This window comes from Haliotis asinina, chromosome 12, assembly GCF_037392515.1.
Source record: "Haliotis asinina isolate JCU_RB_2024 chromosome 12, JCU_Hal_asi_v2, whole genome shotgun sequence".
Classification (NCBI taxonomy): Eukaryota; Metazoa; Mollusca; class Gastropoda; order Lepetellida; family Haliotidae; genus Haliotis; species Haliotis asinina.
The window spans coordinates 20859306-20883197 of NC_090291.1; the positions used below are offsets into that span (position 1 = coordinate 20859306).

Below are 23892 nucleotides of genomic sequence, written 5' to 3' on the forward strand. Positions count from 1 at the left end.
ACACAATCTATCTGATGACATTTTGATCCCCAGATCCCAGAGTGATTCAACAAGTATGATATACTGGGTTCTATGTTGAAAGTCCACCAGTGGCTCAGTGGCTCAGTCACCCTTCAGTTGATTGGTTGAGAGGCGCCACTGCCCCTTATGCTAAACACATTATCCTCATTTAGTCATTTGATATACTTGCTTCACTTTGAATAATGGGGATGCAGCTGATCAAAGCAAATGAAATACTTAAAGAAGATGTTGACATCCATAACATTTTGCCTTATTCCTGAATACCAACTTCTAAATGCCTCTCAAGAACCCAAATGAAATACTGCTGAAGATGGTGTCCCAGGTGGTCAGTTTAGCCAGGAGGTGGTCGGGTTAACCAAAAGATGGTAGGGGTGGCCAAAAGGTGGTTATGATGGCCAAGAGGTGGTTATGATGGCCAAGAAGTGGTTCTGATGGCCAAGAGGCAGTTGGGGTGGCCAAGAGGTGGTTGGGGTGGCCAAGAGGTGGTTGGACAAAATGTGGTTGGGGTACTGATGTGGTTATCATTAGCTAGAGTTCCTCATGGATGGAAGTGGAAAACCTGTCCCCTCACTGTGATGTTGCTGAAAGTCGGCCAGAAGCAGTGGATGCTGCATTATTGCCAGGTATGGCTAGTTCTACGTACATGTTCTGGACACACTAGGACCGTCACAAAAGTTCCTAAACTAAGATTGTAAAATGTGTATCCCATCTGGCAGTGAGGTTCCTTGTCCGACACTGGATTGTGGTTCCTGTGAAAAGTTTAGAATGTGTATGTGAATACATTTGTTGGATTTATCACATGGACATACTAGTACTTGTGAGGCTGCTGCTGTTCGAATACCGTGTGATGGTGATTTCTGCTCCCTAGTACTTATTCACTGCAACAGCTAAACCTGTATTCTGCAGCTGGCATTAACCTTCATCTTCTGACTTTCATATTAGGGTGCGGAGTGCAAAAATTGATCTGGCCAGTAATTGGCGATTGTCTGTGCAGCGCAAGCAATGAGACTGTATGAATTATTGTTTTAATGATAGCATGCAACACGTGTGTGCTTTACAGAATCTTTGTGATGAAAATGCATAGTTCAATTAACTGACAATTGCATATGTGTCTGGGCGACTGGAGCTGATACTGATGCATACATTATTGGATTTCCAGTCAATGTGGAAAGGTGGTAACAGGCATGAGGAGTTTCTTTGTATGCATCTAACATGTGTCGAATAACTTCAGAGTCAAACATACTTAGCTGTATTGACAGCATTCATAAACACTTTATGCAGATAAAGATTTTGATCAACAGACTCTCCTCAGCCACTGTAACAAGCTGAGTGATTAAGGACGAAGAAGAGAGCAGGATGAATGATGCTCAGGAAGGGTTGGTAGTGATTACAGAGTAGTGTTTAAGTGAGGGTTGGGTGCTGTTTTCAGGGTGGGGCATTAGTGGTGGCAGTGAGAAGATACATTGGACCCTAGTCCTAGTAGAAGTAGTGGTGAGAATATACATGGTGTTCTGGTGGTAATGGTGAGAATATACATAGAGCCATAGTGGCGAGAATATACATAGAGCCATATGGGCGAGAATATACATAGAGCCATGGTGGCGAGAATATACATAGAGCCATAGTGGTGAGAATGTCCATAGGGCCATAGTGGTGGGAATGTACATAGAGCCATAGTGGCGAGAATAGATATAGGGTCATATGAGTTATGGTGAGAATGTACATAGGGCCATAGGGGTAGTGGTTAGAATGTACATGGTGCTCTGGTGGTTCTAGTAGAGTGGCATAACTGTTGCCAGGAGTCAAGTAGAAGTGTGGCATATCTGTAGTCAGGAGTCCGGTAGTAGTGTGTGGTAATTGTTGCCAGGAGTCTGGTAGTAGTGTGGCAAAACTGTTGCCAGGAGTCAGGTGGTAGTTGGGGATAACTGTTGCCAGAAGTCAGGTGGTAGTGGGGGATAACTATTGCCAGGAGTCAGGTGGTAGTGGCAGATAACTGCTGCCAGAACTCAGGTGGTAGTGGCAGATAACTGCTGCCAGAAGTCAGGTGTTAGTGGCAGATAACTGCTGCCAGAAGTCAGGTGGTAGTGGGGGATAACTGTTGCTAGGAGTCTGGTAGTAGGGAAGGATAACTGCTGCCAGACGTCAGGTGGTAGTGTCAGATAACTGTTGCTAGGAGTCTGGTAGTAGGGAGGGATAACTGTTGCCAGAAGTCAGGTGGTAGTGGCAGATAACTGTTGCGAGGAGTCTGGTAGTAGGGAGGGATAACTGTTGCCAGAGGTCAGGTGGTAGTGGCAGATAACTGTTGCTAGGAGTCTGGTAGTAGGGAAGGATAACTGTTGCCAGAAGTCAGGTGGTAGTTGGGGATAACTGTTGCTAGGAGTCTGGTAGTAGGGAAGGATAACTGTTGCCAGAAGTCAGGTGGTAGTTAGGGATAACTGTTGCCAGAAGTCAGGTGGTAGTGGCAGATAACTGTTGCGAGGAGTCTGGTAGTAGGGAGGCATAACTGTTGCCAGAAGTCAGGTGGTAGTTAGGGATAACTGTTGCCAGAAGTCAGGTGGTAGTGGCAGATAACTGTTGCAAGGAGTCTGGTAGTAGGGAGGGATAACTGTTGCCAGAAGTCAGGTGGTAGTGGCAGATAACTGTTGCGAGGAGTCTGGTAGTAGGGAGGCATAACTGTTGCCAGAAGTCAGGTGGTAGTTAGGGATAACTGTTGCCAGAAGTCAGGTGGTAGTGGCAGATAACTGTTGCAAGGAGTCTGGTAGTAGGGAGGGATAACTGTTGCCAGAAGTCAGGTGGTAGTGGCAGATAACTGTTGCTAGGAGTCTGGTAGTAGGGAAGGATAACTGTTGCCAGAAGTCAGGTGGTAGTGTCAGATAATTGTTGCGAGGAGTCTGGTAGTAGGGAGGGATAACTGTTGCCAGAAGTCAGGTGGTAGTGGCAGATAATTGTTGCGAGGAGTCTGGTAGTAGGGAGGGATAACTGTTGCCAGAAGTCAGGTGGTAGTGGCAGATAACTGTTGCTAGGAGTCTGGTAGTAGGGAGGGATAACTGTTGCCAGAGGTCAGGTGGTAGTGGCAGATAACTGTTGCGAGGAGTCTGGTAGTAGGGAGGGATAACTGTTGCCAGAAGTCAGGTGGTAGTGGCAGATAACTGTTGCTAGGAGTCTGGTAGTAGGGAGGGATAACTGTTGCCAGAAGTCAGGTGGTAGTGGCATATAACTGTTGCGAGGAGTCTGGTAGTAGGGAGGGATAACTGTTGCCAGAAGTCAGGTGGTAGTGTCAGATAACTGTTGCGAGGAGTCTGGTAGTAGGGAGGCATAACTGTTGCCAGAAGTCAGGTGGTAGTGGCAGATAACTGTTGCGAGGAGTCTGGTAGTAGGGAGGCATAACTGTTGCCAGAAGTCAGGTGGTAGTTGGGGATAACTGTTGCTAGGAGTCTGGTAGTAGGGAGGCATAACTGTTGCCAGAAGTCAGGTGGTAGTGTCAGATAACTGTTGCGAGGAGTCTGGTAGTAGGGAGGCATAACTGTTGCCAGAAGTCAGGTGGTAGTGGCAGATAACTGTTGCGAGGAGTCTGGTAGAAGGGAGGGATAATTGTTGCCAGGAGTCAGGTGGTAGTGTGGGATAGCTTTATTCTGTTGGTATTGAATGATAACTGTTGCCAGAAGTCCTAGATAACCATGGTGAGAAAACAATTTTGCTACAAAATACCTAAAAGGTATCATGATGCAGACCGGTGCCAAAAGGGGCCAAGCGGTGCGTATAGACCTTGTGTCAGAAGGGACAGGTTCATGGTCAAAGGACCATGTAAGGTCTTGTTATGTCATCCTGCAACACTGACAGAATGCTATGTTTAAATTTCAGTGAGAATTATTTCCTGCTGTCATAGAACAGAAGCTGCTGTAGGCTTCATCATCTCAGTCAGGCAAAAATGCTGCTGTCTGCTTGCGAGTGTGATGGTGTTTTCGAATAGTCTTTACCATTAATTATGTAATCAAAATGTCCCTATAGGTAATAGCATACAAATACAATCATTCATCTTATGTTCATCATGGTGTCATATTTATGCAAGTAATATGTTGGAAACGTTACACGCTGTATTATTATTACCTCATTGGGGAAGTGTGGTCTGTTTATGATGCATATCATGGAATATGGGGCGCTCATTAATATGCTAATAGAGTCCAGGTACTAATTCCTGACAACTGATTGTCATTAAGAATTTCCGGGCACATAAAATATCGTCCTTGCAGTCGAATACGAAAGGGGAAATTAATTTTGTTCATTTGGTATTAGGAAGGTAGCATATGCTGTGCATTCTCAGGTTTGATTTTTGTACATATAGATGTATTTCTTTCAGCAACAGGTGATTTGATTGGGATATTGAATGACAACTGCATGTTTTGTTCAACCTTGTTCTCTATCTTGCAGATGGTCTGATGTCGGTTTGGATGGTTGTTGTCACAGCAATACCCAGCTCTCGAGCCAGTGAATCTGTGCACAGGTGAGTGGCCATTATGATCAAATGGTTTAAATCAAGCTTAACTTAAAAAACCTGGCAGTTGAATCCGTGGCCCCTTGGGATGACCAGAAGTAATGCATGGATGAAGATGTTGTGACCACAGGATTAGGTCCAGGCTAGAGATTTCTGCCCATATTGTAATAATGGGCAGCGTTTTGCAATGAAGAAACCAAACTTCCACATGATCAGGTATGAGAAGCCTTGTGCTGGATTCAGTCTGACAAATATCATGTATTTCGGGGTGATTCTAACTCTAGACCTGACTCTGAACCTCCCGGGATGTCAATGTGGAATTGCAATCGTTTATATTGCTACTATTCACATCAACTTTTGGATTTCTCATTTTGAATTGACATAAGGGTATTTCATGTAGAACTAATAGAAAGGGGGAGAGTACGGACTGTTTCATCATGGAGGGTTTAGGACAAAAGTAAATTTAATATGTTGTAAAGGACATAATGACCAAGATATGTCCATATTCTGTTGAATGTCAAGAGTGAAATAATGACACATTTGTGTTAAGACCAATAGTAATCAGAGGTGAGTAACTTTTGAAGAGTGACTCAAAAGGGGGAGGTTCAATGGTTTTCGAGTAGAAGATTAGTTTTCACATACTGTCATCAAATTTCACTGTGACAGCCTTGTTAGTTTGACTGGAATATTTCGTTCTAACAAGGTTTGATCATGCTTCTGTATTGATAGGTGATGTAGGTATGGGTGAGATGAAGGTAGGTGTGGTGAGATGAAGGTAGGTGTGGGTGAGATGATGGCTGGTGTGGTGAGATGATGGTAGGTGTGGTGAGATGATGGCTGGTGTGATGAGATAATGGTAGGTGTTGTTGAGATGAAGGTAAGTATGGATGAGATGATGGCTGGTGTGAAGGTAGGTGTTGCTGAGATGAACTGAGGTGTGGTGAGATGATGGTAGGCGTGGTGAGATGAGATGATGGTAGGTGTGGGTGAGATGATGGCTGGTGTGATGGTAGGTGTGGGTAAGATAAAAAGGTGTGGGTGAGATGAAGGTAGGTGTGAAGGTAGGTGTTGCTGAGATGAAGGTAGGTGTGGTGAGATGAACTGAGGTGTGGTGAGATGATGGTAGGCGTGGTGAGATGAGATGATGGTAGGTGTGGGTGAGATGATGGCTGGTGTGATGGTAGGTGTGGGTAAGATAAAAAGGTGTGGGTGAGATGAAGGTAGGTGTGAAGGTAGGTGTTGCTGAGATGAAGGTAGGTGTGGTGAGATGAACTGAGGTGTGGTGAGATGATGGTAGGCGTGGTGAGATGAGGTGATGAGATGATGGTAGGTGTGGGTGAGATGATGGCTGGTGTGATGGTAGGTGTGGGTATGATAAAAAGGTGTGGGTGAGATGAAGGTAGGTGTGAAGGTAGGTGTTGCTGAGATGAAGGTAGGTGTGGTGAGATGAACTGAGGTGTGGTGAGATGATGGTAGGCATGGTGAGATGAGGTGATGAGATGATGGTAGGTGTGGGTGAGATGATGACTGGTGTGGTGAGATGAACTGAGGTGTGGTGAGATGATGGTAGGCGTGGTGAGATGAGGTGATGAGATGATGGTAGGTGTGGCTGAGATGAAGGTAGGTGTGAAGGAAGGTGTGGCTGAGATGAAGGTAGGTATGAAGGTGTGAGGATATAGCAATGGTAGTTTCAGATCAGGCACTTTTATGGTGGATCAGAAAGTGAAAAGGGGAGATTAGATAGTGGCATCTCGTATCAGACAGGTGGAGATCAGCCAAAGAAAGTTGGTTATCAGACAGGTGGAGATCAGCCAAAGAAGGTTGGTTATCAGACAGGTGGAGATCAGCCAAAGAAAGTTGGTTATCAGAAAGGTGGAGATCAGCCAAACAAAGTTGGTTATCAGAAAGGTGGAGATCAGCCAAACAAAGTTGGTTATCAGACAGGTGGATATCAGCCAAAGAAAGTTGCTTATCAGAAAGGTGGAGATCAGCCAAAGAAAGTTGGTTATCGGACAGGTGGAGATCAGCCAAAGAAAGTTGGTTATCAGAAAGGTGGAGATCAGCCAAAGAAGGTTGGTTGTCAGACAGGTGGAGATCAGCCAAAGAAGGTTGGTTATCAGACAGGTGGAGATCAGCCAAAGAAGGTTGGTTATCAGACAGGTGGAGATCAGCCAAAGAAAGTTGGTTATCAGACAGGTGGAGATCAGCCAAAGAAGGTTGGTTATCAGACAGGTGGAGATCAGCCAAAGAAAGTTGGTTATCAGAAAGGTGGAGATCAGCCAAAGAAAGTTGGTTATCAGACAGGTGGAGATCAGCTAAAGAAAGTTGGTTATCAGACAGGTGGAGATCAGCCAAAGAAAGTTCGTTATCAGACAGGTGGAGATCAGCCAAAGAAAGTTCGTTATTAGACAGTGATGAAAGGAGATCAGACAACGATAGAAATCAGACAGTGAGAGGTAGAGATCAGACAATGGTAGCTTGAGGTCGGACAGTCAGAGATGGAGATCAGACAATGGTAGCTTGAGGTCGGACAGTCAGAGATGGAGATCAGACAATGGTAGCTTGAGGTCGGACAGTCAGAGATGGAGATCAGACAATGGTAGCTTGAGGTCGGACAGTCAGAGATGGAGATCAGACAATGGTAGCTTGAGGTCGGACAGTCAGAGATGGAGATCAGACAATGGTAGCTTGAGGTCGGACAGTGTCGGTGGTCCAACTGTGGTAGGTAAAGGTCAGACAAATATTGGTAAGATGAAACCGTGGAAGATGTTAGTCATGCAAGGGTTGTTTGTGTGTTGATTAACATGAATTGAAGACAGTCATGAATTTGACACCAGTTTGTCGATAAGAGTTTTGCTGTGGATGCTGCAGATTTTAATTCAACAAAACAAATACATCTGGATAATGATGTGTTAAAATAAATGTACAAGTTAATGGAAATAGAATATCCTCTGAGTAATTCATTTAGGTTCCATTTTATTTGTGAACTAGTGCAATGTAATTAAAGTATAATGTAGTCTTGCAAAGTTAATAACATCAATTTTGAGATGTTGATTTGGAAAGGTATATCTTATGATTAAGCAAATGGCAATTTCTTGGAAAGAAATTAATTGAATTAATTGAAATCTGAAACCAATGTCTTGTTAGACACGATCAGTAGTTGACTCCTTGACCATATATACGTTGAAATGAAACAGTAAGGTTAATTTAGGTAAATCAATTCAGTACTCCGCTAATATGTAACTAGGTCCACCTTAGTAATTAAGTGATTATTTGCTCGTGAAAGACAAGCCATGGACACTAGTGTATTTGTGTTTCATCCATTGCAGTTAATTTTCTTAATCACTCCTACAGAGACAGATTCATGATACTGAATTGGTTTTAGGCATTGAGTTGGATTACTTTATGTCTGTTATAGGGTAGACAATAGTTCGGCCATTGCAGATTTTTCTTGATGTTGTATTGGCAGTACTTGTTGATGTGGTGACGTAGCTTGTTGGGTATCATGGCAGTACTTGTTGAATGTCATGGCAGTACTTGTTGGGTATCATAGCAGTACTTGTTGGATGTTGTGGCAGTACTTGTTGGATGTTGTGGCAGTACTTGTTCTGTATTGTGGCAGTACTTGTTGGCTGTCTTGGCAGTACTTGTTCTATATTGTGGCATTGCTTGTTGGGTGTTGTGGCAGTACATGCAGGAATGTCATGACAGTACTTGTAGAGTGTCAAGGCACTACTTGTTGAGTGTTATGGCAGAACTTGTTATTTACGTGTTATCTGATGATATTCATTATCATTCGAGTACTGTGTAATTATTGTGGTTATGTCATGTATTTAGATGATGCTGATGTGAAGGTGGTTTGGTTGTTAAGGAAAATAGTTCATAATTGAAAATCTTCATATCCTCGATTAAATTTAGAATTTTTAGCAATTCTGATTATGATCTGTGAATTGTACATTCGAACATATTTGTTTTAATGCAAGTGACTTTGATGAGCTTTAGCTAGATGATGTGAAAAAATGAAATCAACTGGCATCATAATAGAATCCTTCAACAACACATTTTACAACATTTCCCCCAAGCCGCCACCATTGAGTCTTACATCAGACCTCATATTTGTAAACATAGACTGAAACTCACAATCCCCAAATATTACAATTTCCACTTTTTAACATTTTCGTTCTGCTTTTAGATCTACCTCCCTGCCTCTGTATACAAGAGTTATCTTGAGAAATCTTGATGTTTATGACTTATGTTTTTTGCTTTGGGAGTTGTAAATGGGTTTATTACTAGGTGCAGACACTTTCTGTGGGCATGCAGTGCCTGGTCCTGCTGTCAAACATGATAAGAGTATGTGTCAGATTTCTCACTCACGAACCTTTTCCTATTATGAAGCCATTTTTTCACCCACATTTTAGGAGTGTAAATGAAAATTCAAGAAAATGATGAATGGATTTATAATTTATTGCTTAGGTTCGACTTTGTTGATAGATTTGGGCTCCTCAAGAAGTTGTTGCCATGATAGCGTGATTAGGGCTGCCTGCTCGCCCCAATTTGCTCTTACCACTTATATTCAATTTTACATATGAGTTGATTTCACATTGGGGGAGTTTAATTAGCTTCGTTAAAACCCATGGACTGGTGTGTGGGTTTCATGGCTTTTGATTCTGTGAATATTGTTTATCAATACCTGCCATGTTAACACATATGTAGGGGTTAAACCAACATGAAATTTAGGTTGCTCTTAAAAATCATTACACTGATTTGAATGTTTCATGGTTGCTCAAACATTACTATACTGAGATGAAATAATTTCAATTTGGAAGGTAATAAACATTGCCTCTTAGGTCTGATATGCTTTTGATGAGTTCTAAAAAGCGTATTACATGTAGATATTATGTGACTGGTGATAATCTCTATAATATTTTGAAGTAAGTTCCTGTAAACTGTGCTGAGTTGACACATTTCTCTGCCAAACTGAGGTGAAATGAATATTTTCCTTGCAACAATTAGTTTGTTTGCAAGTATTATTTCAACATCGGTAACCCTTTCCAAGGGCATTTACCCTTCAGGATAGTTTACACTTGTTGAACCAGTAATTTTGATTAAAATCGTTTATCATGATTTGTTAAGAGGTACAAAAAATAATATTTCACAAGTGCTCATGGCTGGGTAGCCGATGAGTCTCTTTATGGCTGTATCACGTGATTACATTGTTGGGAGTGTGATGGGTAGGTTTACAGTTGCAGTGTGACACATGTAGATCTTTGTTATTGCAGCTTTTTAATTGAGCTACACATGGGCATTGCATTACATACAGTTACCAAATGTTACCTCAATCATTAGTTTCCTGCTCATTCATATATAATACAAAGGTATTGTGGTATTATATTCGATGATAAATATATGTGGAATGTTCTCGTTGGATGTATTTTGTGAGGAATTAGAGAGATTCATTTATTCGCAGTGCTGCTGAGCTCTGGTGATGAATCAGAGTCAATAAGGCAATATGGCAGCCAAGAAAAACAGTCCCAACACAAAGAGCTGTCATGTTCTAAATATGGCCCATGTCAGATTGCAAATGGAACCAGTGATATACCAGAGTGATGTGTATAAAATGATACCAGGTGCCCATAGTCTTGCTAGGGCTATCAAAACCCAAGTGGAATTCCCAAGCAGGAAGACTTAATTAGGCCTTCTGCCAAAATATCAAGTATTTCCAACTGTGGAAGGTTAGGGGAGTCGACACACGCCCATCCAATGTAAGACAATATCGGCCAACTTTTAGCAAGAAGTGCCAATCTGCTAATATCCTTTCATTGAGAAGGTGCTTGCAACATAGTTGAAAGTTCTTTATCAGAATTGAAATTGACTTGTTTTTAAATAACAGGCTCTGAAGAAGTTGGTTTGGCTGATAATATCTTCCATGATATTTGGTGGCAGGCATTCTCAGATATGGATTATCTCCCTTTCCTGATAAACTCCCTAAGGTATGGCCAGTTAGGGAGAAAGACACAAATATACACTGCATACTAAGAGGGCAAAAAAAATGAGCAAAGTGAATATGATTATGGGTCTGTAGATTACTGGGAATTAATGTCAGTTTTTATCAGTACTCCTGGCGAGATTTTGCCAGCCTAAAAGCTGTTGGAGTCTGGCCTAATGAATCTGATGTTCGTCAGTGACACATTAATCAACAGGGCTTCTTTAGAGACTATAGGTGGAATCAGATACTTGTACAGCTTGCTCAAAATTAGCAAAATCTGATTCAATGGAAGTAGTGTCCCTGTGATGGTTACACGCCTTTGTGTAGACTGAAGTCACTCTATAGAATTACTAATGAAATCACTCGTCGCCAATGACATTTTTAGCTCAATGAAGAATATTAATGGTGTTCTTTTCATTTCGGACTGACAGAAAAAAACCTGGTGCCTTGTTTCTTCAATTCTATGTCCGACTTGATCCAAATAATGCAGCAAAGCTAATGCAAAAAAATGTCTTCCCTGTGATGTCAATCAGGAGATGGAAATAGACTGACATCAGCGTTGTCTTTCTGGGTGTGATTACGTAAATGACCACGGTCGTCTTCCCTGTCACATGACAGGCCAAACAGCCTCACAGTTTCAAAACTGGTTTGTCAAACAAATGGAAAGTCTAGCACTGACAATGTAGCATACATGCTTCATGTTTCAGATACATATTTGGAGGATTTCATTTATGATGTAATTTGAGAAACATAGATTTCCATGGCAGTTGTTTTGTATCATGCAGATCATGGAGGCAAAAACTTTCCCATACATTGATGGGTTTTGAATAAGTATCATTTGAAACATTCTTTCTGTGAGTGAAAATCTGACATATAGAGAATGTTGTTTAGTGGATTGATTATTTAACCTAATCATTTCCCTTGTTTGATATGTTTGTGTTACAATGTGTTACAGTATATGCAGTGTTTTCTTGTGTTTAGATTCCTATGTTATCTTACGGAGCTTCAAATCAAATACTATCAGAAGTCATCAACCGGGGCCAGTCTTGCCGTCATCCCCCATCACTTTACCCCCCTCACCCAACATTTATCCATTTCCCATCAGTCTGTCCCTCTCATTCCCCTCTCTGCCAGGCCCCAATCCCAGGCCTCCACCCCTCTACCCCTAGCTGCCAATGTATGAATTGTTTTGCACAGAATTCTCCTCCATCGGGTGTCTTTTTGGCATGCTTTGAATATAAACTAAAATAAAGTAATATTTCACTACATCTACTACTGCAGACTCCCCATCCCCCCCACCCCACCCCCATGCTGAGATAGGTTTACCTGTTAGTATGTCAGTTCTTTACCAAATTCATTGCCAAGTTGATAATAACTGTAACTTTTCTCCTATGGTGTATCATTTAATCTGCTACGTTTTGTAAGCATCTGTGAGTCCTGCTCAAGCAGACATAGAGCCCTTACTACTCTGACCTTTGGATCTCTGTTAACACTCAGTATGTCTTTTCATTTTGTAGCTCAATCAAATAACCAAATGTCCTGAATCTCCTGCTAGGAATCTAAAACAAGTCATCTTGTTCTTTTCTTCTTCCGCCCATCATTGTTGCTGGATTTTAATTTGAATCACCGGCCTGTCCCTGTTATCAAACAGTTGTCCAGAACACATCTATCTTTATTCGGGTGATGCTAATAATCTGCATTAACTCTTTCTGCCTTGACCCTTCCCCCAAACCCCTTTAAACCAGGCAGAAGATTTCAAGTTGAATCACCAAACTATCCCTTTTATCAAACAGTTATCCAGAATACCTCGATATTGTTCTCATGATAATACTCCATACCAAGCCATTCCCCCTTCCCATGGCCTATCCCCCCACCCCACCACCCCACCACCACCCATCTGCCCTCTGCCACCCTTTTAACCACTCCAGAGAACCCTCCTTGGCCCTATTCAGGACACTGTAAGGCTTAAAAGAATTGCCAGCAACAGAGCAGAGTAATTACTATATTGTGAATTCTTGCGTTAAGATATAGTTTCAGACAGGTGCTTGACTGTATTTTATTGTATTCCTTTTTTGTGGAGATGTTTGATTTTCTCGGTTGAGTGGAATATTTGTTGATCATTTGCAAGTATCAATAGCAAGGGACAGCCCGAGACGAGGGGATGAGAGCCAGACTGAACTTTCCTGACTTTCCCACGCATGTTCCTTTTGTGGCGAGACATGCAGTATTTGACGAGAAAGAGATTGCTAATTTATTGTGAGCTTTTTGTCTTTAATACTGCAGGTACATTGACGCCAGGTAAACTAGGGTGACAATTACTGCGGTGGATTTTGTTGTGGCCAGTCAGGTGGAAACTGAGGTTTGTTATTGGTAGGCCCCGGTGTATCTTTAGCGATAGTAATGAGACTGCCTTGTCGGCCATTGTTTATCTGATAACTGCCCCCCTTTATCATGGAAGGCCATGCCGCCCTCATCAACAATTGAAGAAGATCGCATTTCTGTGAGGGAATGCAGTCGGTGTTTGGTATTTGCATCTGCCTTCTAAATGCTGTGGAGTCCCGTCATAACGGGAGTCCATGCAGAAAACATATTGGCAAGGCCAGACTCCTGATGCTGGGTCCTTCAATTAATCAGAATAGAGGGCTGTGGTTCACTTCTGATGGGATATTCATGGTACCACAGAACTACCGTAAACTTTATACATTGCCGAGGCCCTTTTGGGGAGCAGAAAATAAAACAATAGCGTGGCCCACAGTACATTGTCAGTTTTGTGTTTTGATGTTCTGGATTTTAAAAGAAGATTAACTTGTTAAATACTAGCTGTAAAAGTCGACTCCTGATCATCATATACAGTACTTTTGTTCATCATATATAGTACTTTTGTTCATCATATATAGTACTTTTGTTCATCATATACAGTACCTTTGTTCATATATAGTTCTTTTGTTCATCATATATAGTACTTTTGTTCATCATATATACAGTAATTTGTCTCATAGAGCCCACACAGTCCTCAATGTGCTGCCTACAATCAAAAGTCTATTTTTTTCAAACATCTTTAGTTTTCAGTTCTGATTCAAGCACAGGAATTGACGAAATTGCAAATACTCCATAGTGATATATGACTACATTTTTTGTGTAACACTACACTGAGTGTATTTCATAACACAAATACATGAGCATTTGCCGTATTAATAGTGCAGATGGTAAGAAATAGTTTCCACAATAGGAAATCTACATTTAACATTTAGAAAATTCTATAAGCATAATCTCAGTATAAAATTCTGCATCAAAGAAAAACGACTTCAATTACTTACATCAAGTTGGCTTCAAATTAGGACACTAAATGTTGCATTAGGACTGATGGGTTTATGTGGAAGGCATTAAGTTTCTGTGAAGAGCGTAATGATTTAGAAATGCTGAGATGATCCTCCTGGTATTTGAGCTTAATGAGCTAACATCACTCTACATTCACACAGAATGAAAGAAAGTGCTAAATTAATGAGCATGCTCAAAGGTGTAAAATGTCATAAGTCATTAGTTTCTAATTTCACTCACAAATTACTGAGAATGACCAATGCTATAACACTATGTTCTCAACTCGTTCCATTTCTGTCATTATTGAATAGATTAAACGTACTTCCACCAAGTTGAGCTTTGAAGTAAGTAACACAGTTTGTATGCAAGTCATTTGTTTTTATGTCTCCAACTATGCAGATCAATATATAATGAGTTTTCTTTTGAATGGGACTGACACATTTAGAGTTTTTAATAAAGAATGTGTTGTTGTTTCTTGATAATTTTAACTTATTCCTGATATGAAGTTTTCTACTTAACAATCTACAAAATTTTCTAATCAAATATTAATAAAACTGGTACCATAGACATAAACCCAAGATAAAGCAAATGTAAAACACCTCATTTAACACCATTTACTTCGGAAAAGGAATTTCATCTTGAAATGAATTCATTAAAGGCTTAATCTGATGTTATTTTAACACGATGACATATAACTTTGTACGTAATTCCAGCAGAGCTCTGATCACATATCAGTGGGGTGGTATATGGGATATCTTGTTACTGATAACGATGCATGAAAGCCTTGCCCTTGCAGCTCTGAGGTGTCACTGACGCTGCATCACTTGCCAGTAGGGGGCAGCACTGTGGCTTCAGCAGACAGCGTTCGCCTCCCTTGCTTATCTTGAAAGGGGAAAGGTCACGCCTCTTAACCTGCTACTGCCTAGAACTTTGGCATCCAAAATCTTCTCCTTAGTGGACTAGCTCTGGATGTTAAATGTCTTGGATCACAAGTTTCCATTGGTGTTTGTGTTTCTTGTTATGTTTAGTCTTTCATTGTAATAACCTTGTTATGTTATATCAAACTGTTTTAATTCAATTCGAACTTTCTTGTAGTGATCAGTTGACCTAGTCTTGTCAGTTAGGGTGTAATTCTTATTGCATTTACCAAACACAATTTATGTTCAGTCATGATCATTGGAATTTGCTATAAATCATTTTTGTTTCACGGGTTTTTGTTATGAAAAGAAATTCTTTGTTGATGAATAATTAGAAATAACATCATCAAGACATTGAAACTTGGTTCCCAGAATAAGCGTGTAAAGAAAAGAATGTATATTACTTGAATCCTGATATTTTTTTCAGGAACATTTGCTAAAGTTTGTTTGTAGGTGTTATCAGGACAGACATCTCTAAATTGCCCAGGCTGCTCCGAGTTAGTGCTTTAATTACTTTTCCATGCAACGTAGGCCAAATATGATATCTTTGTGTGGGCAAACTGGAGAACTTCTACAAAAACACTACACCTAATTTATAGATGATAAAGAAGGAAATTCTATATTTGAATAGAAAACCTCAGAATCCTGCAGTTTTTGCTTTGCTCTGAAGACAAAGAACCATTTGCTGTACATTAATTGTCCTTTGGTTTTCGGCTTTCAATAATTAGCGCATTGCTCAGTTTGAACAGGACTGTTCAAGATAATGTTTTTTTAACTATTTTGATCTTATAACAAATACACAAGAATTTCAGATAAGTTTTCTTCCGAAGTTTTTTGTTTTTTCTCTTCCCTTTACATTAATCAAACTGAGATGCTGATGTCTTGAGAACAGCATGAACCTTCTCATTAGGAAAAAGATCAGCTGATTTAAGAAATACTGCCAGTTTGGCATGTCACATGGCCTCCTAGAAATTGGCCAATCAAACAAACACAATTGGTGTTACATGTTTCATGTGTAGCAAACAGTGGTATAATGGTTATATAGTCTGTGCTATAGAGACCTGATGGATGAGTGTAAGCAGTTTTAAACGATTTTTGTTCTGCATGGGCTTGTTTTGTCATAGCCAGCTTATATTCTTACTTTAAAGCTTCTGCCTGTCATCAATATGTGTTAAGTGGACATGATTAAACTTTAAGAATGTATGAAAGTGTCAAGTATCTTGTCACAACTGCATTCAGTAGATTTCTTGTTATGAAATGGATAAAAAGTTACAATGATTTTTTTATCATGAATTCATCACCTTAAGACAGACTCCTGATTTGGTAGCCTGATTCAGTGTCCCATGTTGATCAGTGCTACCATCTACAACATACAACCCTTCATTGTTAGTGACAACCAGTGATGTTTGCTTCAGATCCCGTCCATTGTCACCTCTCTCAATTCAATCCTTTCTTTCTGCCCAAAATATTGTGTCGTGGGACAAAGAAATTTACACGTAAATGGATATGTCAGAATGAAGAAGTGACCCCTATTTGAGGTCATGTACCCATCCGGAGGCATGTCCAGTCTTTTGTGAGATGAGATGAATAGAAGGATAACATGAACATAGATTGTCATCAAGCTGGTATATATTTATTATAAGCTTGATGGAAGCCAGTGAAAAATTAGAGGGAAAGAATAGCTTGAGAGGCCTGGGGAGTGATTTGGGGACTGTCTCTTTGGAACACGGATTGCTGTTGATGGCATGCTGGGACATCTTGCCCAGGGGCAGTAATTAACCTTGTTTAAATTACATTTATGTTAATACAACATAAGACTGTCATTAAGATGGAACACACTCCATTGCTGCACTTGCCCACTTAACCTGTTAGGCCTTGAAGATTTGGACATTCAGGCATAAATTTCATGAAGGATTTTTTGTGATGAAGTACTTTTGTTATCAATGTATTTAATACTCTAGTGTCTTTTGAGTGGAGCTTTTGACAATTGTTCTGTGAAGTAGTACAGAAAGTGCTGAGTCAGCAGTGAACTGTATTCACACTTACTAATTAATGGTAAATACAGACAAGAACAGTAAATTATTAACTGATTTTAGGGTAATTCTGAGTTACTTTAATTTTGTTCATTCAGACATGAATTAGCAAATTTTAACAGATTTAGCCTCATTCCCCAGATGAGCTGTTTCAAGTTTTTTAGAAGTTCCACAACATGAAGCTTAAAACAGATACTATTTTTAATTGCTGTTCTGCAGACTATTTGGGTGTAGAGGGACATCGTTCATAATGTAAGATGTGTTTGCATATTAATATTCTATGCTTCTAGGAATTGTAATTAACGCTGGTGTCAAGTTTTTTAGTGGCGTAATTATATTGGCTTGGTTGTATCCCATCCTAATTACAAAGGTGACTGTAGATATTGTTAAAAAAGAAAGTAGGTTAATTAGATTGACGCTGACTGCCGATCATGTGTCATGGCTCTCGCTTAGCTGTGTTTTTGCTCCCAAGTTAATTAGATTTCCAACATGCTGAAAGGGCACATTTGTATAAAAACCAGCTCATTATCATTTAGCTTTAGGCTACCAGCTATTCTGAAAAACACATTCTAGTATATACATTAATCCTGCTTGTCATCAGAGGTCCTTGTCAGAAAGTAATAAGTATGAAGATAGTTGTAGGTGATTAGTCTTAGCACACTTAGAGCAGACTCAGTATATGTCAGTTCTGTTTTTTATGAATATCTATGAATAATTTAAGAACAAGTGTTAAGTTAGTTGCTTCTAATTATCATAGGTGACAAGAGAGTTAAAAAAGTCCATTTCAGGGGGAATGAGGGATATTGCATGTAATATTTATGCTTGTAATAGTAATATAATATTGTACTGACTCAGAGCTTTCACTTTTTGTCCATTAGCTATATGTGAATGCATCATTTCACGTCAGCTGTATATATCTTTATGGCACAAAGGAGAAGCAATCTACATGTTAACATTTCACAATCAAGTAAACAGAAAATATGTGTTTTAAACTAAACTCTGGATAAGTGATCAACCATAGAGAGAAAGAAGGGTTTGTCGCCATCTTAAATCTCTAAGACTTCTAGAATCGAGATGTATGTATGTTACGTTGTAGGTGTGCAATAGATCTGTTGTTTTAGCTAGATGCTTAATCTAACATGCACATGCAGCAACATGGAGGAGGGGAGGTGGGGGGGGAAGGGGCAAGGCAGAGGTGTGGAAGTACCATTGTAACCCTCAAGTGAAAGACAACCATCCACAGATATTAACACTTAAAGTCCCGGAATGTGATTAAGTATTTTATTTGTACAGATGTGAGGTACATTACCTCTTGATAAGACGGTCAGAATTTACATGTACAAAGAAGCTTATTAACAGTAATCCTTGGCATGGGATCCTTTGAAAATAAATTTCACAAACAAATATTTTTCAGGAGCTTTATGAGAGGTGTCCCATGAGCAAGCGGAGTCGGGATGATATTCAAAAGTAGTGATTATTTTTATCTGAGAAACTGACACCGTGGCTGGACTAGTAGGCAAACATGGCATTACCCCAAGGGGATTCTTGATTGGGAAGTGATGGAATTTGATCTCTCTACAGCTGTATATGTCAAAAGACAAGCGGCTGATGTAAAATGGCGGTAATCTTAAGGGAGCAAAAATTAGCCCGATCTAGATGCAATAAAACATTTGGCACATGTTTGAGTAATTAAGCTAGGCAGCGAGATGAAGTTATATTTTGTTTGGCACCCACCCACAAATATTTACAACTGATGATTCGAAAGGTTGATCCGGCCCTATTGATATGTTTACTGATGCTGGTACAGTGATGAGGAGATGCTCGGCAAAGTGATGGATATACTTGCTCTCAGAGAGTTGCAAGTCGTTACGCAGGAAATCTTATCAAAAACAAGACGTACGCTTTTTTTACCCAGTGATCCGTCTCGTCTTTTTAAGGTTTGGCCGCATCAATACGTAATGATTTCAAATGTTGTTGTGTGGTTCAGTAGGTTTACACAGATTGGTCATGTCACCTGACACGTGGCAGCCATATTGTTTTATCAAGTGGAATCTGATTCAGTCTATATTTTTAGATATTTGGATATTCTGTGGAGGATGTCTGTTTTGATGAGAGCAATAAGATGTTTTTGCTGCCCCCCTTTGTTTATGCTTCTACATTCCCTCATCAAAACGGCGGCTCCATTAGAAATAAGGGAAACATTCAGAGAAAAAATGCCAAGAATCAAAGAAATAGTTCCAAATCAAAGATACTGGTCAAATTATACAAAGTACTTCAATCACCGCATGTCAAATAGCTCCTTCAGTTTCAAAGAACTATTTCAAATGTTGTATATTAAACATTAATTGAACAAATGAAGTAGACAAGATTTGTTTAGTCTTTGAATTTTGGATCTCTGTGATACTCAGGTGATTTTATATAAAAAAAAGTGTTATTCTGGAGTACAGTTGCTGTGCTGGGAAGGAACCTCCAGACTCTGTGGAAGGAAAGTGTATGGTGGCTGTGCACATGACTATGAAATTAAAGTTTTCCAAACTTCAATGGGTTATGTTTCACATTTAATGATACCACACTTTAATGAAGAGTATGTTGGTAAATTTTCTTTCCCTTTGTGGCTCAGTGTACAAAGGGAAGTTGCTTGCTGCCAATACTGTCCACAATGCTACAAATGGGTATTGGGTGGACGAAATGGATAGCAAATGATAGTTCTACAATGATCAGCCATTTGTTCTTCTTTGCTAACCTTGGGAGTCTGAGCAATATTCAGTAATATCAGGACGCCAAAGACTACTTTCACCCATGAGGGGATTTGAACCCAACACATTGATGTTTCGAGCAAATGCTTTATCCATTTGGCTTGTCCATAATCCAGCATGAGAACAAACCATTATACATTGGTCCAGACCCCTTTTCAAGTTTTAATAGACTGAATATAATTGGTGAAGGAGAGAACTGAAATCTTCAAGGCAAATCTTCAGGAAGAGAAAGGATAGTTTCAATTCTTTGAATAAGTCTTTGCTTATGGACCGCACACAGACTGCAGACCGTGACATAAAGTCAACATTCCTTAAGGTAGTATGAACCTCACTCATCAACTCACTCATTCACTTGAGCTGAATGAACAATTAGCAAATGTTTCACATAAGAATATTGACACATCTGACTTAACGCCAGCCATGGAATACGTTTATGGAGAGAACTGAGTGAAACATTGAAATATGACACCCAAACTTTTTGCAACATTTTATGTCCTGTCCAGATCTTCACGTGAAAACCTAGAGTTGCAAAAAACACAGACTAGGGGTTAATCTTAGAAATATGTTCCATTTTCTCCAGGCTTCTTGACAAACGACAGCATTTTAATGGCCAAGTCTATGTCCCAGCAGGGTGTATGCTTACTACAGAACCAAAAGTATGGAGTGCCAAACAAGCTTATTTGCCATAATTAAGCCTGTCAGGTTATCTTCTTGGTTGTGATGTGTGGGGAGGCCATTCTGGTGAAGGTATTTGACATGGTCAGGATACCCTGGATTTCCTCGATGTAATTGCTGGGTGATAAAGAAGAAAAGCAGTTGGATAATTAACCAAGAGGATGTTCATTGTGTTGTGGACTCCTCTAGAATATTGTTGGCACTTGCTGACTGGTAGTCTGTCTCACAGTCCCTGAACCACAATATTTCCCTACTGCCAAGCCCTCTCTGCAATGCTTAGGCCCTAAATGAAGCAAGTCTAGATTTCTTCAGGTTTTGAGTCTTTCATCTCACTGGGGCACATTTTCAATTCAAATGGGTTTATTTGTTACTGTTAAAATTACATTGTATATTGTGGGACTAAGCGTTAGTCTAGCTGGCTGGAAACACATTGAAACACACAATTCATTGACATCTGGCCTAAGTAGCTTCACAGTCAAGATATGTCTTCAAGTTATGTAGCACTATAACCATTTGGTTTGGACTTGCCAATGTCATGTTCGTAAATTATGGTGTACTGGTAACAGCATAAAGGTAATTCATTGCATAACAGCATTTCAATAAGGGCAGGGTTTTTTTCATTGCCCCCCAAAGTTTACATTACCCTGTAGTGTCTTTCCACAAGAGCTCTTAGGGCAAAAACACTTCCCTTCCAATGGTGCCTCATGGGCCATAAAGGTGCTTGGAAATGCCTTTCCAGACTTGTTTTTCATTAAGAGTTTTTGCCAGACTGGAGAAGCTGTGGTATGTGAAGTAATCATGTGTGATGCCCTGTATCACACCCCTCAATCTGACACACTGCCTCACTTGTTGATTGCTGCCACTCTTGCTGGTCACTGGTCTGATTGACTGCCACAAACATCAGGTAATTATTGTGTTTTGTTCCAGTACAGTGGTGTCATGTCATTGTCAATACCTTGATGCTCTTCAGTTCAGTGGTGAAAACATCACTTGAAGAGTTCTGTATTGTTAGAGTTCCAGCTGGCTGTCCCTGTGCGTCTTGTCATGTCTCATCTCTGACACAGGTGATTGTCTTGAAGACATCAGGTAAAGTGTGTCCTGGTGATCTCATCTCTCTGCCACAGGTGATTGTCTTGAAGACATCAGGTAAAGTGTGTCCTGGTGATCTCCTTTCTCTGACACAAGTGATTGTCTTGAATACATCAGGTAACGTGTGTCCTGGTGATCTCACCTCTCTGACACAGATGATTCTTTTGAAGACATCAAAGAAAGATGGTGATCTCATCTCTCTGACACAGGTGATTGTCTTGAATACATCAGGTAAAGTGTGTCCTGGTGATCTCATCTCTCTGACACAGATGATTCTTTTGAAGACATCAGATGAAGATGGTGATCTCATCTCTCTGCCACAGGTGATTGTCTTGAAGACATCAGGTAAAGTGTGTCCTGGTGATCCAGAGGAACATGTCAACACCTGGCTGACTCATCCTGAAAAATCAGCATACTGGAGTACAAATCCTCATTAAGCTTACACAATCACTGACATGAAAACTGCCATCACCATTGTCTGGCGCTTATTGATGCCCTAACAATGCTACAAACAATTGTTTTGAAAGGTACTTAATGCTGTGAACAACTGTTTTGAAAAAGTGCTTCTTAATGTCGGAACAATTTCAGTGAGTTTGGTTTTAGCAATATACCAGCAGCATCACGGTTGAGGACACCAGAAATGGGCTTCAGTCTCTGTACCCGTGTGGGGTTTCATATCTGGGTCTTTGGTGTGAGGCTTTAACAACTTGCCTACCCTAGTTTACCAACCCTACTGGTACATGCCTTACCACCTACTGTCCTGTTACGCACTTAGATCTGCCTTGGCATGCAACCAGTCAAGTCTCTGGACCTGACCACCCAGTCCATTTAGCACTTGCCCCAACACTAGGGATGTGTTCTGGAAACCCTACAGGGATAGCCATGAGAGTCTCTGACTTCTTCTATGGCCTGATTGCATGGAATATATAGCCTGAGAGTGAAGGCTGGTTGTGGTGTGCACACAGACTTCATTACATGGGACTTATTGTTGCCCTAAATGGTTCTCAGTATTAAAAGTATCAAACAAGGACAAGTAGGTCAGATTCAGTGTACTTTGTCTGAGTAGAGTAGACATTTTTAAACACAGCAAGATGCTAGGATATGTGATAAAACCATCATTAGTCTTGACTATTTTAAGCTGGGTATTATCAGTTACCAGATAGATGACCACCAAACTTCATGCCCTGCCTGTCATGTGATGGCACCATGAGTCTCTGCTCTCTCTTTCAACCATTGGTATGTGTTGTACCAGTTACTTACCTTAGTGGATCATACTATCACAGCACATGGATAACATTACCTTCACCCTCAGAATGGACATCATATGCACCAGTAGGCATAATCTTTACCAGATCGGGATAGTAGTGACTGCAACCGTAATAATAACTGATTCCACTAATTAGAACTTCAGCATGACAATAGGTAATCATGGACAAAATTGACAGAAACTGAGGGTAATTGGATTGAAAGCTTTTTCACAATGTTGTTTTTTCCTCCCTGCCTTAAATGTGGCAACATTAAGTGTAAAAGGCTTGCTTCCCCCACAGGTTAGTGGCATCCACCTGGCATACTGCCCTTTGTCTGAGTCGCAGCAGGTTAAGTCAGGGCATCCAAGCCAGGCAACCGCTGAATAATCTTAATCCCCAGTTGTCTAACTGCTGGATTTGTGGACATAGATCAGACCCATGGAAAAAGACATTGTGTGCAAGCAGTGGCATTGTGAAGTCCAGAATAAGTAGTCACTCATGTGGACTGTGAAATAACTTGACATTTATTTCATTAAAACTTGCCTACACTTTTATGGTGACAGTATGTTTGTGATTTGCGAATGTTGTGTATTGATGGTTTCAATTAAAGCATGTTTTAAATTGTAACAAAAGCAGTAGAAGACCCACTGGATGACTGAGCAAGAGCAATGAGTTGGTGGCACGCGTTCATCACATTCGTCTGTTTCATTGGTTACTTTGCAACATACGAGAACAGCAGATGATTTTTTCATCTGGAGACAAGAAAAACATAAATGAACATAAGTCTTAGAAATGATGAAAATTAATTTGAGGCTGGTGGCCCACCAAAGTTTTGGAGGAGATGCCAGTCACGGTAGGAGATGAGCTGGTTGTGCATTGCTGCCTGCGTGATGCCTGCTTGATGCAGTTCCTGGTGTTTTCTGTGAGAGGGAAAGAAAAGCAAACATGCTGCCTCACAGAAGCTTATCTTGATGCACTTGTTGTGAGGTATCTCTGCTGAGGCAGCGGCCAGCTGGTCAACCGCCATATTGAAGCGGGGAGCAGACGCCACTTGATCAGTTCAGTGTGGGGTCAGACACAGTGATGGACAACACCACAGAAAGAATGTTTTCATGATAATTAACTGATGAGAGGCACTCATTCCTGGTTAGGAGATGTCCCTGCTCCATCTACAGACCTTATCAGAAATTTTCTAAATTTTAAGATTGGGTGTGTGGAGGGGATAAAGCAAGTTCTACAGGATTATCACCCCTGTGAGGAGTCAACATTATGCAAAGTCAGAATTAAATCTCTTAAGTCGCTACCAAAGCTTGGGTCCTGCCAGTAAACAAAGTTCCCTGTGCATCTTCCTGCCTCCA

At 40.5% G+C, this 23892-nt stretch overlaps 2 protein-coding genes across 3 annotated transcripts in view; both read left to right on the top strand.

Annotated features, from left to right (window-relative positions):
* The window catches only part of LOC137259035 (zinc finger homeobox protein 4-like), a 137831-nt gene that overhangs the window by 26168 nt on the left and 87771 nt on the right, over nt 1-23892 (top strand). For both annotated transcript variants that reach the window (XM_067796740.1, XM_067796743.1), the window contains exon 2: nt 4450-4522. The gene's annotated coding sequence lies outside the window, so the exon portion shown is untranslated. The remainder of the gene's footprint in view (nt 1-4449; nt 4523-23892) is intronic.
* On the top strand, nt 6110-6921 carry LOC137257429 (uncharacterized transmembrane protein DDB_G0289901-like). Its single transcript, XM_067794761.1, has 2 exons — nt 6110-6166; nt 6274-6921. The coding sequence occupies exons 1-2, from the start codon at nt 6110-6112 to the stop codon at nt 6919-6921; spliced, it is 705 nt and encodes a 234-aa protein (XP_067650862.1).

Coding starts and splice junctions, on each gene's coding strand:
- LOC137257429 (XM_067794761.1), top strand. CDS start 6,110: ATGGTAGGTGTGGCTGAGATGAAGGTAGGTGTGAAGGAAGGTGTGGCT. Junction 6,167..6,273: donor AAGGTGTGGCTGAGATGAAG/GTAGGTATGAAG, acceptor ATCTCGTATCAG/ACAGGTGGAGATCAGCCAAA.